Source organism: Lacerta agilis, chromosome 8, assembly GCF_009819535.1.
Source record: "Lacerta agilis isolate rLacAgi1 chromosome 8, rLacAgi1.pri, whole genome shotgun sequence".
NCBI lineage: Eukaryota > Metazoa > Chordata > Lepidosauria > Squamata > Lacertidae > Lacerta > Lacerta agilis.
This window is the reverse complement of record NC_046319.1, coordinates 55,814,611-55,830,363: the sequence shown is the minus strand read 5'-3', so window position 1 is coordinate 55,830,363 and position 15,753 is coordinate 55,814,611. Positions and strand designations below refer to the sequence as shown.

Sequence of the window (15,753 nt, the reverse complement as noted above, 5' to 3'; positions counted from 1 at the left end):
TCTCACAAACCATCTTGGTTTCGATGAGCAGTCCTTTGGCATAGTCCCAAAATCCCCGGGGGGTTGAGAGCACTTGCAAAGAATGCTCACAAAACCCAGCATGATATATTTTTAATGCATCCTTGGAATGGAGGGGGAGAGGTAACGGGCAGCAGGAGAGAGTTCTGCTTACAACCAGCGAAGCATGCAGGCCTGCTAAGCTCCTGACCTTGAACTGACAGTTCTGACCATGCTCAGACCCACCATTTTCTGCTGGGACCAATTGGGCTGAGCTGAGTAAACTGCAGGTCCCTTGATCCCACAAGTAAATTATGTCTCTGAGCATGCTCACCCTGGCTTGATAGTGACCTCGGCATGCTTCCAGCATCAGTTACTCCCCTATTTTGCAATAGTAAGGGTTATTTTTCTTTTCTTCCAAAGCAATGGGGAACTGGCAAGGGAGGGCTTTAATGACTTATTCGGAGGACAGACCCAAAAAGGTGTGTGGGTTTGCATGAATCAGGTTTCCCTCCCCTCCCCACCACCACACAAGCAGTGTCTTTGTTCTTGCTGCTTTTGCATTTTGAGTTCCCCTGCCCACAAGTACTTGCCCCGTTCCTGGCACTTGATTCATACAAACCTCTGTAACAAAGTGGTTAAAGGGGAAAGTTGTCACACAGAGATTTTGAATTGTACTGGTTAGTTACAGGTGGAATTCCCCTATCTTTATCTAGAACTGGCCCACCTTTTGTCTCAAAGAGCACATGGAGGAACGTTTGACTTTCTACCAAGAATTATTTGATTGTGTGGCCTAGTCTTACCCTTCCCTCCCTACCCACAAGGTTAAGTTTGGGAAAGGGGAGGAGTGAAATGAATAGCAAGCAAAGTTGGCATAGAGGTGAGCTAACTACAGACTGAACTGCTGGTTACAAAATGAGCCAAGCCAATCTGCAGAGAGGGGTTCGGCTCACCTTGCAATGGCTCACCTCATAAGCTGGTCTAAGTTTTCCAACCTGCAGGAGTTATTTTCTGAACATTCCCAATTCTGGACATCTGGGGTGCTTCCTGACTGTTGCTGTTTGCAGGTGGGAGTTAGTCACCTACCAGCGAATTTAGGTGACACTATTAAAGCTGACTGGGGGCTCTTGTGCTACAAAACTGCTTCCCCAAAAGATATGAGATAGCGATAAGGAAAGTGACAGGGAAATGCACCGGAAAGTGTTGGGTAATAACATTTACTTTCACACAGCAACATCTAACCTACCCATGAACGAATCAGAATGAACACTCATTAAATAGTCAGTGCATCCCCCTGCAAAAAGTAAGGATGCTCAATAAACTGGTCTGGAAGCCCCCTTGATGTCATGCCGAGTTTTGGTTTCGTTGCAGGTTAGGTGAAGCTTTCATTCTCCTCACACTTCCAGTTTGTGAAACTCCTCCTTCCAAAAGCAATTGGGTGCAAACTGTGTTATGCTGAGATCAAAGACTGGCTTGCAATATGCATGCCCATCCTTTGACTACTCTGCACCTTGCTGATTGCCTCCATCACCAAAGCATTGTGCAGGTGATGACAGCAGGTGCTGTAAGAATTCCATTTTGCTGTTAGAAGCTGGCAGTGTGGAAAGGCTGGAGGCAGTAGCGGAGGAAGTATCCGCACCGCCCGGGGCAGCGCGCGGAGGCACACCCCTGGGGGCAGGGTGTTGTGGCGTCACAACGCGTGTGTCGCGACATCACGACGCACGTCAGGACGGGCTGCGCATGTGCGGAAATGCTGCACATGCGCAGTCCATCGCCCCGGCACTGCTGCTCCTGCAATGATTGGGCGAGCGGTGGCTTGTGGTGTGCCCTGTCCATGCTGCTTTATGGACGGGGCAGCCCCACGAGCTGCTGCTTGCTCGGCGGTTCGCTCAGTCACCGTGGGAGCAGCAGCGCCAACTCAGATGCACTGTGCATGCCCGGAATTTCCAGGCATGCACAGTGCAGCCCACCTGGCGCTGCTGCTCCCACAGCGACCGGGGGAGCCACTGGGCGAGCGGCGGCTTGTGGGGCTGCCCCGGCCGTCTGTGGAGCAGCATGGACAGGGTGCCGGGCGGCGGGGAGTGGCGGGAGGGGTTGCGAAGTGTCAACCCCCCTCCCCTGGAACCCGGGGCGGAGCGCCCCCTACGCCCTGCCCTTCCTACGCCACTGGCTGGAGGAAGCTCCGCCTGCAGAAGAGAAGACTGAAAGAGCACATGGCAGCAGTATCCTTTATACAACTGAGAGGGGTTTCACACAGAAGATGAGAAAGACTTGCTGCCTGCTGCCCTACAAGGCAGGACTAGATCTAATGTACTGAAGTGACAGGAGGGTACATTTCGGTTCAACATTAGGAAAATAAACTTTGTTAACAGTAAGAGCAATTTGACAATGGAGCCAATTGCCCAGAGGGGTGAAGGGCTCTCTTTTATGGGTGTTCTAGTTCTGGATTCCTTGCACAGAGCAGGAGTTGATCAGCCTTCCCTAATCAAAAGCCCTTCAGATGCTTTGACTACAATTCCCATTCGCCTCGGCTAGCACAGGGCTGATGGAAGCTATAGTCCAAAATACCTGGAGAGCACTAGGCTAGCAAAGGCTGGTCTAAGTGGCCTAGAAGGCCCCCTCCAACTTAACCAGGATTCTGCACCTTCAAGCCACTTCTTGGATGCTATTGCTGCAGTCAGTAAGATTTGTATCTGATGCACAGGTTCACCTTGAAGCTTTATTATTGTTTATAGCCAATGGCCACGGCAATAAAACACACATGTGTAAAGAAAGATAATCATCAAACCAATAAGACAGGGATGAACCCTGACAATACAATAAACAAGATTTAAAACATTCATTTATTAAAAACTCTTCCCTTAACATTTAGCACTGATCCAGTTCAGAAAGGCCTCTACAGCTAGTGAAAATAAAGTGACCCTATAGTTAACGGATCAGCTAGCAGCCATCTTATTTTTAAAATCAGCTGGTTGGGCTTGTAAGCAGGACTGAATGGGGAGATTAAACTTAACCTCCCCTCCAATGAATTATATAAAGAACAATGTAAGATATAGTGCACCATATTCCACTTCACCTGTTCAACATACACAAAAACAGTCCTTTTCTGGCCAATCAGAAAACCTAACAGGCAAATATTCAGTTTGGAAACTAAACTGGGTAAAAGCATGCCTCTCAGGCAAAAAAAGTTAATTCCCACAAATAGGTGGCCCTTTTATCGTCCTGTTTTATTATACAAAATTACAGGCTTACAATCCTTAATGTGCTCAAGGTCCAATGTAGTGTGAAAGTCACCAAGCAGTATATTTGTTGCACTAGCAGAATGTTGCTGCACAAGATAAAACACAAGTACTTTACCCAAGATTGTTATGCAACAGGTTGCACCAGAAGAAATAGCTGTTGCACAACCAGCTTCTGCTAGCACAACTCTTGTGTTGGATTTCTTTGTTGAGCAACCTTTAAACTCCTGCACTAGTGGACTGAGAATGTTGGATATTCCTGCAAGCAATGAATGTTCCTGCGTGAACCAGACCTATAAGGCAATTCCCCCTTTCCCTGCATGATGCCTCCCTGACCTCCCCCCCCCCCTGCATTCAGAGAGACAACACTCTGGCTCCCGAAGAGAAGATGCCCTCTTACCCCATCCGAGGCAGAGGAAGCGTTTACGAACTAGGCGTGTCCGGATCCTGCCAATCACAGCCAAGTAGGATTGCCAGGCCTCTGTCAGCACCCAGCAAAAGGAAGAGAGGAAGAAGAAGTGGAGGAATGCAGCAGTCATGGTGCACACGCCCTGGAGATTGGGGAAGAGAAGAAAGAGAAGGGAGTGAATGTGAGTCATCAGAATGCAGGGGCGTCCTACATAAATGAGTTGGGTTGTATTCAAGAACAAATGGCATGCATGCACACCCCTTGCAATTGAACACCTTTCCTTGGAGATTCACTTTCCAAATCTAACTAATAATGCTTTTTAGTATTTGCATATTTCAGGAATCAAAAGCAGGGGTGAGTGGAAGGCAGATTGGGATGCTGTGATGCATTATTGCACGCTGACTGTTCAGGAATTTGGTATGATCCTCTGTACTTGAACCCTCAAGGGGAATTTCCTCCCATACTGGCAGATTTCTGTGTAACTTGCAATAGATCAGATAGGGTTTGTGACGTGCAACTGTTTAACAACAAGAAAATGACCTAAATTAGGCTGCTGAAATTAAGAAAGCTAACCTCAGGAGTGGACGTTTTGTGTGTGAAAGGACTGTGAGCTCAATTCAGTTCTGGCACTGAAAACAAATTCATGGGCTCAGATGTGCCTCAGAGACACCCTGCTCTTTCTTTCTAATGATATGTTTTTTTGGACCTGGCTCTGGTAAACAGAGTGTGAAGTTCTACTAAAAATCCAAGTTGATATGGCAAACTGGGAAGTCTGGCCCAGAAATCCACGACCAAGCAAAGGGATTTCCTGTCTCACTCTTAGCCAGTAGCATATTGTGTGACTCTGCTTTTCCATAACATTGTCATCACTGATACATTGCTGTGATGTCAACGACCCAAATCACACGGGTCACCTTGACAATCAACTGGATTAAAACAACAGTGTGGGCACTTCCGGCGGCGACGCCATCGCGGAGCGGTCGTGGGTTGCCTTGGCTGCGAGGCGACCCAGTCCGTCCCGGGGGTTGGAGCCCCGCTACCGCAAAGCGGGGCTCCGGTGGGGTGCGGGAAGAGCGTCCCGCACCCTGGGCTCCCCGGCTGTGCCCATTAGTGCTCCGAACCCTTCCCTCGCTCCCCCTGTAAAGGGGGAGTGGGGGTGAAGGGACAACGGAGCCGGGCTATAGGGGACATGCCCCAACCGGGATGTAAATGCGGCGGTCACCCCCGTGACGAGCGTCAAAGTTCTACCTGTGATTTTTGGAATTAAAGAAACCCGGTGGTCGTGAGTATTCGATTGGATTAGATTTTATGCTTTTCGGACGATCCGGGGGGAAGTGGAAAGGAAGCCTGCCTCCCTCCCTTCGGGGGAAAGAAATTAACCAGCTTAAGTGACTGCTGCTACAAAATTGGCTACAAAGTATTCGAACTTTGATAAATGAGGCTGTTAAAATCTCCCTTTGGGGAGTAAGTTTGCGGAAAATATCTCCGTTTAAAGTTTTGGTCTTTGCGCTCTGGCTTCAGGAAAAATGGCGATGAAAAGTCTGAATCGACGTGGAAAATAACTGCTATAAAAGGAAGAACATAGAGATAGGAACTGAAATTTGATATCCATCCCCTCTCTCAATATGCTGGATTGTGTGTTTGAACTTATTTTGAACTCTGGACTAACGGATGAACAAAGGCTTATTGTTTTGAAGCTGGAACAGCTTAATCGGAAAGTGAAAGTCTTGAGTGGGAGTATGAAAAAAAAATTACTTCCCACAGAGGAGGCTTTTCAAATCTTTGATACGATGGAAGGAAACCTTGGCAAAGAGCTGAAAGGGATGTTTGAAGGATGGAGAGAAATGACAGGGCGACTCCGGGAAAAGGATCCGTTCTTTGGGGGTGGCAGCCCCGGGACGGTAAGATTTGCTATATCCAGACCCCGAGGTGTGAGCTCGGGGGTAAGGGACAAAGAATTAAGATATTTACAAAAAGAAGAAGAATGGTACAAAGAAGAGGAGCAGCCGAAAGAAGATGAGATGGGTACCCTGAAGCTCAATGCAAGGTTTGTTGCGAACTGTGCCTGGATCTGTGGACATATGGGAAAAGAGGACAATTGGAAGATGGGTTCCGGTGATAGACGGAGAAGGATAATGGACAGAGGGGGAGTAGGGTGAAGTATTAAGTTTAAAATTTAAATGGTCTGTTATGATATTCTGAAATCGGAGGGTGAAGATTGTTAGTTTTATTTGGTTTTTTTATATAAGAAAGGAGATATTTGAAATTTTATAGTATTAGCAGCAGGATAAAGGACAGAAGAAGTTAGTATAGATTTGATAAGAATAATTTGTTATGATTATGGTGTATTATTAGTCAATATAGACTAAGATGATTAAGATGATTGTTTTCTTTTTAACTGAGTTTAATCTTTAGAGGGAAGTTGTTAAAAAAGTAGATTATGGATATGAAACCGAAGGTGAAAAGGCAGGGGAAGTCAACCGTCAAGATTCGGAAATAGGAAAAAAAAAATTATGTATATAAACAAGAAGAAGAATCCTGGCAATATTCGTATTTGTTCTATAATTGTATTTGTTTATAATTGTATAATTGTAGGTGTGGGTGTGGGTGTATGTTTTGTTATAAAAATGCCAATAAATTCTTTATAAAAAAAATAAAATAAAACAACAGTGTGGGCAAATGAGGCCGACGATTGCAAAGGGAAGGAGCAGGATGGGGGAAATTGCACGAAGGAGAACAGTACAGAAACAAACTGAAGGTGTTGAAAATGGGATGTGCTTTCTGACACTCCTGAAAAAGTCATACTGTGAAGGAGGCCTTTAAGCCTCTGGCCTTGCTGCAATGAGCTTATCCTAAATTGTGAAGGCATCTGGCGCATGAATGCACCCACATGTGCATACAGCTCCTGAAACACAATGCTGATCACAGGGCCCCAGTAGGGATGGGAAAATCTGTTGATTTCAGTTTCTCCTCAGTTTCCCCAGGTGTCATCACTGAGGGGGGTGACATTTGGGGTGCCGCCTGCCAAGCTTACCCCGAGCTGTTGGGGGAAGGGGCGGAATTGTGCTTGCCGGCAGCCTTTCTCCCTTTCCCCTTCATTTTGACAGCTCGGGGGAGGCTTGGGAGTCGCTGGTGGGTGGTGCACCATTGCCCCCCCCCCCGCTCCCTGGCTGCTTCCTGGGGGGGAGCCTCCCCCGAGCTGTCAAAAGGAAGAGGGAAGGGAGGATGGCTGTTAGCAAAGCGACGTGGCTACCCCCCCCCCCGCCCAGGAAGCAGCCTACCATGGGTGGCTCACTCCACACCCCCCCCCCATGCATGTGTGTCACTCCGGGTGCCAAAGCAGCTAGCTCCGCCTCTGCCCCCACCCCTGGGTTCATTTGCATATGGAAATTTATTCAAAATAAAATGAGCCCTGTACTTGAAAGACACTGCAAGCCCAGCACTGTATCATTGTGGGGCTGGATTTCAAAGCCTAAGCCAAGCGACACAACCCTTCCTTCCCTGATGCTGGATAAAAACTGGCAGAAGTGGCTGTTGTCCCTACCAGCCAATCAGTCAATGGCTGCATTAGGTTTACTGGCATTATAACAAAGAGACAAGTGCTAATAGGGCATGCCTGGCTCTGGTCCACATGCTGGAGAAGGAGTTAAGCACGGAGAAGGGACATGAAACACCAGCATTGCAATGCACAAGCAAAATTTGGGCCATGAAACACGGGAGATTCCCAACGTTGCAACAAACAGCAAAGGGATGGTCCATCAGCAACATCAGCTAACGGGCTCTGCATTTAGCCTAAACCAGGCCTGCACAATGTGGGACTAGGGACAGAGAAGAAATCCATTTTAAGTGGATTTAAACATGGAATTTGGCAGCTCGAAACCACCCCCTTGCACCGAGTGCCTGCTTTTGTGCACATCTCCCATGCGTTGTTTTCTTAAGAGCCTGACTGTGCATATAAACACAAATAATAAGAGTCAAGTTCCACACTCTAATATATTCCTGCAGCATAATGTCCTAAGTATATCCATATATACTGAGATCAAGCAGGTGCCTTCACTGTACTCTTTTTGGGGCCTGCTGAAAACATTCTTCTTTAGTCAAGCTTAGAAAGTTTAGGTAATTTTACTGTGTTTCGTATTGTAACTTCTAAATCATGAGTTTTTCCATGATTTTATTGTTTTATCTTTTTGTAAACTACTTTGAGGGTTGTTGGTTTTTTTAAAAAAGAAAACACAACAACAATCATCAAGCAGTGTATATATTTTATGATAAACACACAAGCACATACAACCCATTAGGTACGTTTTATATGTATTTGTTTCTCTGCTGGTTAATTTAGGAAACCTGCATATTTGTATAATATGTGATTAGCCTTAGATGTTTCAGCTTCTCATGAAGATTTAGGGATGGACAAATATGTCACTTCACCCCATGTTTGTGAATTTCTGTATGCATTACTTGTTTGGAGAACTGCACTACAGATACGTGAATCTTGAGGGATGGCTGTACTTTGGCTTGCATTTTGTTTTGGAATTGGGTACGTTCACCTTTAAATGTGAACTGAATCAAACTTCTCCATCACCCCTATGGCGATTAAGGAGCGAGACAGGAATTAGGACAACTGATGTGGGTAAGGTAGACATCGAGAGCCTGCCTGTGGCCCATGAAGCTGAACACAGCCCACCAACTGTGCATTAAGGGCTTGGCTGCTCCCCTGTTTTTGGACCTAGCATGGCCCAAAGATTTAGAAGCAGAGTGGCAGATGGGACACCTGAAGGTGGTGTTGGCATTTGCACACACATTTGTTCCCCTCTAGTAGCTCTTGTTGATCTTATGGCATTTTAAATATACTTTAATTTCTCTCTCAGAAACTTCAAATTGTAAGGAGGGTCTAAACACAAGAAAGAAAGAAAGAAAGAAAGAAAGAAAGAAAGAAAGAAAGAAAGAAAGAAAGGAAGGAAGGAAGGAAGGAAGGAAGGAAGGAAGGAAGGAAGGAAGGAAGGCTATCCTCCTGTGCCCCATTACAATCATATCTAGTATCTTTTTCTTTTTGGAATGGAAACCTAACTAGACCAGTGTGCCAGAGGTTTCCTACCACTGACTCACAGGGTAGAGTGGCTGGGGAAACCCAGCCAGATGGGTGGGGTATAAATATTATTATTATTATTATTATTATTATTATTATTATTATTATTATTATTATTTACACATGCTAAGCAGTGAGAAATTTACAAGATACTTTTCATTCCCCAAAGAGCATTGTTGATTACCAAGGAGATTTTTTTAAAAAAAAATCTAAACAATTGGGAAACTTTACAATCTGATAGTCTGCAGTGCTGAAAATTGATACATTTCAACTTACTTTGCAATAGTTTTGTTTGTTCGTTTTGCAATTCATGCCGGCAATAGTTGCTCAATTGCAATACGATTCTCTCTTTTGAAAACCAAGCAACTCCTAATTGCCTGTCTCCAGCCACAGTCCAGAAGCAGCAACTCCCCCCGCCATTTCATTAACAAGGGTTTCGTCTAGCAAGGCCCAAAAGTGCCAGCAGCTCCTCTGGCATACACATGCCCCTCCTTGTACTACTCATGCCTGCAACATGCTTTCCGAGCTCCTCGTTGTCTCTACTACATCAAGAGGAAATGCTGCAGGGTAGTGATCTATTATGCAGGAGGTCCCTTGCGCAGCAATGGATGGGCCGCCTGGGGGCTGAGAGGGAGGCTGCAGCCACCTTTGATCTCCCTAGGCTGAAATTCACATGTCAGTTCTGGAGGGTTTGCACTGGAGAAAGGATAGGTGTGGAGGGGAGAATGTATGAAGATATGCTGCTCCCCAGACTGTATCACACCAAATGGAACCAGAGCCTGACAGAGTTGTTTTCCCCCAGAGAGTCAAATATGGCATGAAAGAACAACTGCTGTTTTAGATGGGCACATTCTTTCCCTCCTTTTCCCACTGGTTAAAGAGTTGCTGCAGGTTTTGGAGTGCCCTGAAATCTGCAAAACCCATGTCACCAGGGATTACAGTTGGACACAATAAATGAGTGTGTACACCATAACACTTTTGTGTATAAAGTTCTGACTAGTACAAACATTTTTGCAAGCAAACTCCGCTAAATTAATCAACTGCTGTATGTTGTTTTCACTGTCATATGGATCCACACACATTTCCCCCTAGCATATGCACCGGTGTGCATTCTGTGAAGTGCGTCGCAACATTTGGAGAAGTGTGAAATCAGGCAGTTCCTCGGTAAAATGCAAAGTGAAATTTCTCCTCCATCACTAGTGGTGGCTGCTCCGCCCACCAGAGATTGGGGTCCAAGGCAGGCTGGGGCAGCTCCTCTGAGATTACAGTGGTGGAGAGGAGCAGGGGCCGCAAGAGTGAGATGCCTTTAGTTGGCACTAAGGGAAGGGTGGGCGGTGAGAATGGTACAGTCCTCACCCCTTACATTTTAAGGGAGCTCACTGAGGGCATCTTATCCTGGACTCCTCTCCTCCCCTGTAAAAACTGCTCCCCCCCACCTGCAACTGAAGGCCACAGTCTTTCAAGCCAAGTTTTGCACAAACCAACTAGAAACAGACATTCTCAGGCATTGAATTCTGTGCCCAAGCACTGCTTCCGTCTCTCTTGAATAAGAAACATTTTGCAGCACACGGTGCTTCTTTACTTGGCTATGTAGCATCACCCCCTTTTCTTCTTGGATGTGCAAGCTGCAGATAACCAAATATTGCAATTTCCTTCATGCAGACAAGCACTAGGGCAGGCTCTGTCACTCAGTATGACTCATCTCCCAAACAGCTGCTGCCTCCTTCCTTCCCTCTCAGTGACAATGATGTAGCTAGAGAGAGTTGGGGGCAACGAAGTGGGGGGGGGAGAGAAGTTACTGGGAAAGCTCCTCAAACTCTTTTGAGGTGGAACATATAAAGAGTTCTGGGTGGGGTGGGAGCTTCTCTAGGCCAGAGTTCTGTTCCCATCTGCATTCAGCTTGCCTCTGGGAATCTGTGCCTTAAGGCACAGATAGACTCTACACCTTCAAATATCAGGTTCCAGAGGCAAACGAAAGGAAGACACACAATCAGAAGCATAACCTTGAGAGAGAAGGTGGGGGGGGGGAGGCACACATTATGTGAAAACCTGTAGAGAGGGATCCCCCTCAATATGAATTTAGAAGTCAAAATTAAATAGATATTCTTTATGAGCTCGACTGTGTTTAAATATTTAAAAACAAGGTATAAAATACTCCATCCGCTGGGTTAATATTTAACATTGTATTATTTCATGCACCCTGGCTAGGTTGATAAAGTACTTTTTAGGTGCTTACATGATACTATTAATATTATTTAGCACCCAGTCTTGCCGACTTTAAACTTTTAAATCCCACTGATCTTAGTGGGGATACTTAAACTCATCTTTAAATTAAAGCTGGTCTGAAATTTCTCCAATGGGGTATTTCAGCCTAATGTTGGTAGCTTGTGGGGGCACTGAAACCAGTGCCACCTTTGCACCCCTGTTGTCGCCACTGCTGCTATTTCACAGCGGCAGCAGCAAATGCCAGCAGTGCTTACTATTTTCCCATATACCGTATTTTTCGCTCCATAGGGCGCACCGGACCATAGGGCGCACCTCGTTTTTAGAGGAGGAAACAAGAAAAAAAATATTTTTCCTGGTTTTCCTCCTCTAAAATCCCTGTGTTTTTTTTAGGATCAGCTAAAGGTTTTGCAGCTTTTTTGCAAAGGGGAAAGCCCTGTTTTTTTGAGGATCAGCTAAAAGTTTTGCAGCTTTTTTTGCAAAGGGGGAAAAGCAAAGCTCATTTTGCAAAGGGGGAAAAGCAAAGAGGAAAAGCCCCATTTTTATGGGGTTCAACTCACATTTCTGTAGCTTCTAAAGGAAAGGGAGCCTTTTCTACAGTTTCCAGACAGATAATCTAATCAGCCAGTCACATGTCGCTGGGGAAACAAACAACCTCCCTCTGCAGCACATTCAACAATGGAGGCCTGCGCAAGAGGGCGTGTCTGAAAGGGAGCCGGGACTCTTATCTCTCTCCCAATCTCTTGCTGATCAGCTGCTGAGCGGGGTCCTTTCAACACCCCCCTTTCTCTTTGTAAAATAAACAGCATGATCCTCTTTTGGCCCCTGGGCAATTCAGCTCCAGGGACCACCATTCGCTCCATAAGACGCACAGATATTTCCCTTTACTTTTCAGGAGGAAAAAGTACATCTTATGGAGCGAAAAATATGGTAACCGTTATCAGGACCATGTTAAATCATGATACAGCATTGCTTGGTAGACACCGTCACAGCCTTTGTTTTGTCCTCAAAGGTTAATGAGCTGCTGCTCCTGTCACTTTTGCAGTCTGCAAATGGTGCCAAGAAAGTGGTGGGAGAGCCCATTGGCTTAAACCTCCCCACTGAAATCAAAGAGAGGTTCAAGATTGCTTAAGTTTAAGATACATCATTTCCCTAGTGTTCCATTCAAATCTCCATCTTAGTCAAATTGTAAACTCAAGATATCACTCATTTCGAAAAGGTGGCCTTTTCATTCAGATTATGAATATCTGGCCCAAATTTTGAAAGTTTCCCTTTAGCTTTATAGAGAAGATGCGTTTTAAAAAGTGGAAGGTGGAGAGATAGAAATCTATGTTAGAAGCAGCATGGAGCCACGCTCTCGAAGGCTGAAACGAAGCAGTATGATCTGTAGATGTCTTGCAAAGGAGTAACTTTTTTCACCTTACTGAGCATCTGGGACTGCCCCACCAGGATCAACACGTTGGAGGCCAAAATGGAGACACAGAAGTTCAGGAGAATGATGGAGCGTTCCGACTTGATAAACCTGCAAGAAAGAAGGTGATGGGGATGAGCAGCTTTGAGAGATACTTGGAGCACAGGGGCCAAATTGCACCCAACATGGGGGGGGGGGGCTGACATCATGTGCATGACATCACATATGTAATTACCATAAAAGAGGTAAATGTAGTAACACCTGTGGTGTTAGCAAAATGCTTAAAGGATACTTCCCAAACTGCCATTTACCTGGCAATAATTGCTGTCTCCCCACTTATCTTCACAATCACTAATGTGGAACTGATTGACAAATCCATCCATATGCATGTACCAAAGGAGAGGAAAGAAAAATGCCACCCTTTTTGCTAACCTGTGGCTTGAATATTTAATTTCAAGCCCACCAAAAGGTCATTTTCCCCCCTAATGGGAAGCAGTTTTCTTTCTCTTTTTTTACAGTATCCTCTTTTATACGTGTTGCTGAATTTAGGAGTTTTGAAAAAAAATTGGGAGGTGGAGTAATAAAGTAATTATCTTGACGATAGAATGTTGCTTTCAAATGAAGCAATAAAATGTCTCTTGCCTTAAAACAACCCTCTGAATCAAATCTTAAAAGCGGAAAGCACACTTATCAAAGTCACACTTATCAATCCCCCAAATTTCTAATGTGTGCAAGATCTTATTTCAGCTCAAATTCAGTATGCCATTCCCACCCACCCACCCCCACCACTCCATTCGGAGGACTCTGCCACATCTCTACCAGGATTTTGGTTAACCAGAGCTAGCTCAAAGAGCAGTTCTCGAGTCTACTTCTAGCCATGAATAGCTGAGCCAACCTACCTCCAAAAGGCAGCGTAGATCACCAGGAGGGTCAACAAAGCCATACAAGAAACAGCACAACCAATCATAAGTGGGACAGAGGGGGAGCTGCCGGAGTCCATGGCCTGCAAGAGTAGAAGCAGAAAATGGAGACAGTGAGAGTGAGAGAGTCCCCACCCCTCACACAAGGTGAGCTAAATCTGGCAGGACAGCTTAGTCTATGGACTTAACCATTTGTTATATGGGGTTGGATATCCCACTGTGCCAGGTAAATGTTACCCACTCTTTCCAGTGCATTTCCCTATCACTTTCCTTATTGCAAAAGTCTAATCTTTTAAGAAAGTGAGTTTGTGACACAAGTGCTCCAGCTCAACTCTAATTGCCTAAATCTGAATTTGCCATTTTGTGATTTAATCACACCTGAAAATAGCAACAACCTGGAAGCACCCTTAAATGTTTTCCTTTCAATATGCAGTTCCTCCACTAAGGACCAGCTTCCCAAGAGAAGCTCAGCATGTAAGGAAGTCTGAGCTGGTTGCTGCAGCTCTGACCTCATGGCTCTCACAAGCTACTCTTGAGTTCCTGTACCAATAATTTAGGAAGTTATTGGGGGCGGCAAGCCAAGCGGCACCCCCGGGTGACGCGGCCTTGCTCCGTAGCATATGCGTCATGACGTCATGACGCATGCGCTACGGAGTGCAGCCCAGGCGGACTGCGCAAGTCTGCACATGCACAGTCTGTGCAGGCTGCTGCAGACATGCGCAGTCTGCCCAGACTCCCAAGCCGCCGCCCGGCACCCCTTCTGTGCGGCAGCTGCTTGCGCGGAAGGGCTGCCGGGCAGTGACTTGGGAGTCGCACTTGCGGGGGGGGGGGTTGGCGGCGCAGAGTGTCACCCTCCCCAGGCTGGAACTCGGGGTGCACTGTCCCCAACGCCCTGCCCTCGCTACACCACTGGGGGGAGTAGCACAAGAGAAGAATTCTTACAAAACCAGTTTGTGCTTGGTCTTTGGTCCCTGTTGAGATGGGGGAGAAATGGAACAGCTTGAGCAGACATGTGGCTAAAGCCTGCTCCCTTCTCCAAAGTACAGCCCCTTCTCTGACAAGCAAGAAGGTCTGCATCTCTGAATAACCCAATTTGGATCTCTCCCTGCCACCCTCTTCTGTTTTGCTTCCTGTGGCACATGGCTTGAGGTCTTGGATGAGGGAGGGAAGGGGAGAGAATCCATTGCCGCTTTTCTGCATTCCTCAAGGGTGGCTCTCCATCTCCTTGCCAATAGGGCATGCTTCCGGAATACCAATGACCCCGCCTGGGTAGGGGAGCATGAAAGAGGCCTGTGACCAAACGATGCAAGCAAAGCTCCTCTCTCTCCCCTGCCTTCAGTGGCGTCGCCAGTGTGGCAGAGGAGGATTCCCAAGTACGCCCCCAAGATGGTTGCCCATTTGCTTCTGGCACGGGCTCTCTATTCCTCCTCCCCATCGCTAAGCATATTAATGCTTTGAAGGCTTGCTAATAACTCTTATAAATTTAAACCACTCTAGCAGCGAGCGAGCGTGGGGGGGGGGTGAGAAACACTGCAGAGAATAGATCCACATTATCTATGGCATTATCTACTTAAAGGCGTCTGGAAGTGGGAAGAGTTCAGAGAGAAAGTAGGAGGGTGGAAACAATGGGAAGGGTGAAGGGGGCTGCTGAAGAGGAGAGCGGAGGAGGTAGGCACAGAGAGGAGACAAAGGGAGCAGATGTTGGGTGGTGGGGGAGGTGAGGAGTGGGAGAGAACAGTCACTGCCATAGGGAAGAGTTGGCGATTCAAGTCTTTCTAGACATAAAAAGACCTACGCCCTTGAAGCGTTTCCCCGTAAATTGCAAATGTGTGTGGGAAGCTCACCGCTCACTATTCAGGGAAAGGGTAACCTGCACTTTGCACATGTGCTGAAGCACTTTGTCAAATGTCCTCCTTCTCAGTGGTGGCAGGCATCCTGATGATGGAATGCTCCCCCCCCCCCCGAAGTAGCAGCCTTGGCATTTCTTCGGTGCCATGTTAAACCATATCTGTTTGCCTGGACATTTGCTGCAGTTGTTTCTTTTATACTGCAAAAGAATTTAATTCTTATTCTTGTCCCTGCTTTTATTTACTAGATTGCTTTTGTTGTATTAAAAACTATGGCAACCTGCCCTGGGATGGATCAACTGATGAACAGTGGGTTAAAAATGCCTGTGATATAGAATGAATTTATTTTAGGTATTTATAATCCATCCTTTCACTCAGAAGTCCCAGGATGGCAAACAATAACACCAGCATCACAATTGACAGTAATTATTTGATTATCACTTTTTTATCTTTTCAAATATGAACCGACCAATTAAATAAATCTGAAGCCTGCATAATAGCACCAAACAGAGGTTTGTTTGAATGTCTGCCACCTCCTGCCCATTCCCTCTCAAGACTTTGACTGGACACAGACTCTTGCATTTTCCCCATCAGCCAAACCACTTTTATCTCATAGCACTT

At 46.1% G+C, this 15,753-nt stretch overlaps 1 protein-coding gene across 1 annotated transcript in view; it reads right to left on the bottom strand.

Moving 5' to 3' along the window:
- ADGRB2 (adhesion G protein-coupled receptor B2) overlaps window positions 1-15,753 on the bottom strand; it is a 115,861-nt gene that overhangs the window by 22,496 nt on the left and 77,612 nt on the right. The window contains exons 16-18 of the mRNA XM_033157650.1: window positions 13,265-13,368; window positions 12,374-12,476; window positions 3,637-3,787 (exon numbers count right to left, since the gene is read on the bottom strand). Coding sequence (XP_033013541.1) covers window positions 3,637-3,787; window positions 12,374-12,476; window positions 13,265-13,368 — 358 coding nt within the window. The remainder of the gene's footprint in view (window positions 1-3,636; window positions 3,788-12,373; window positions 12,477-13,264; window positions 13,369-15,753) is intronic.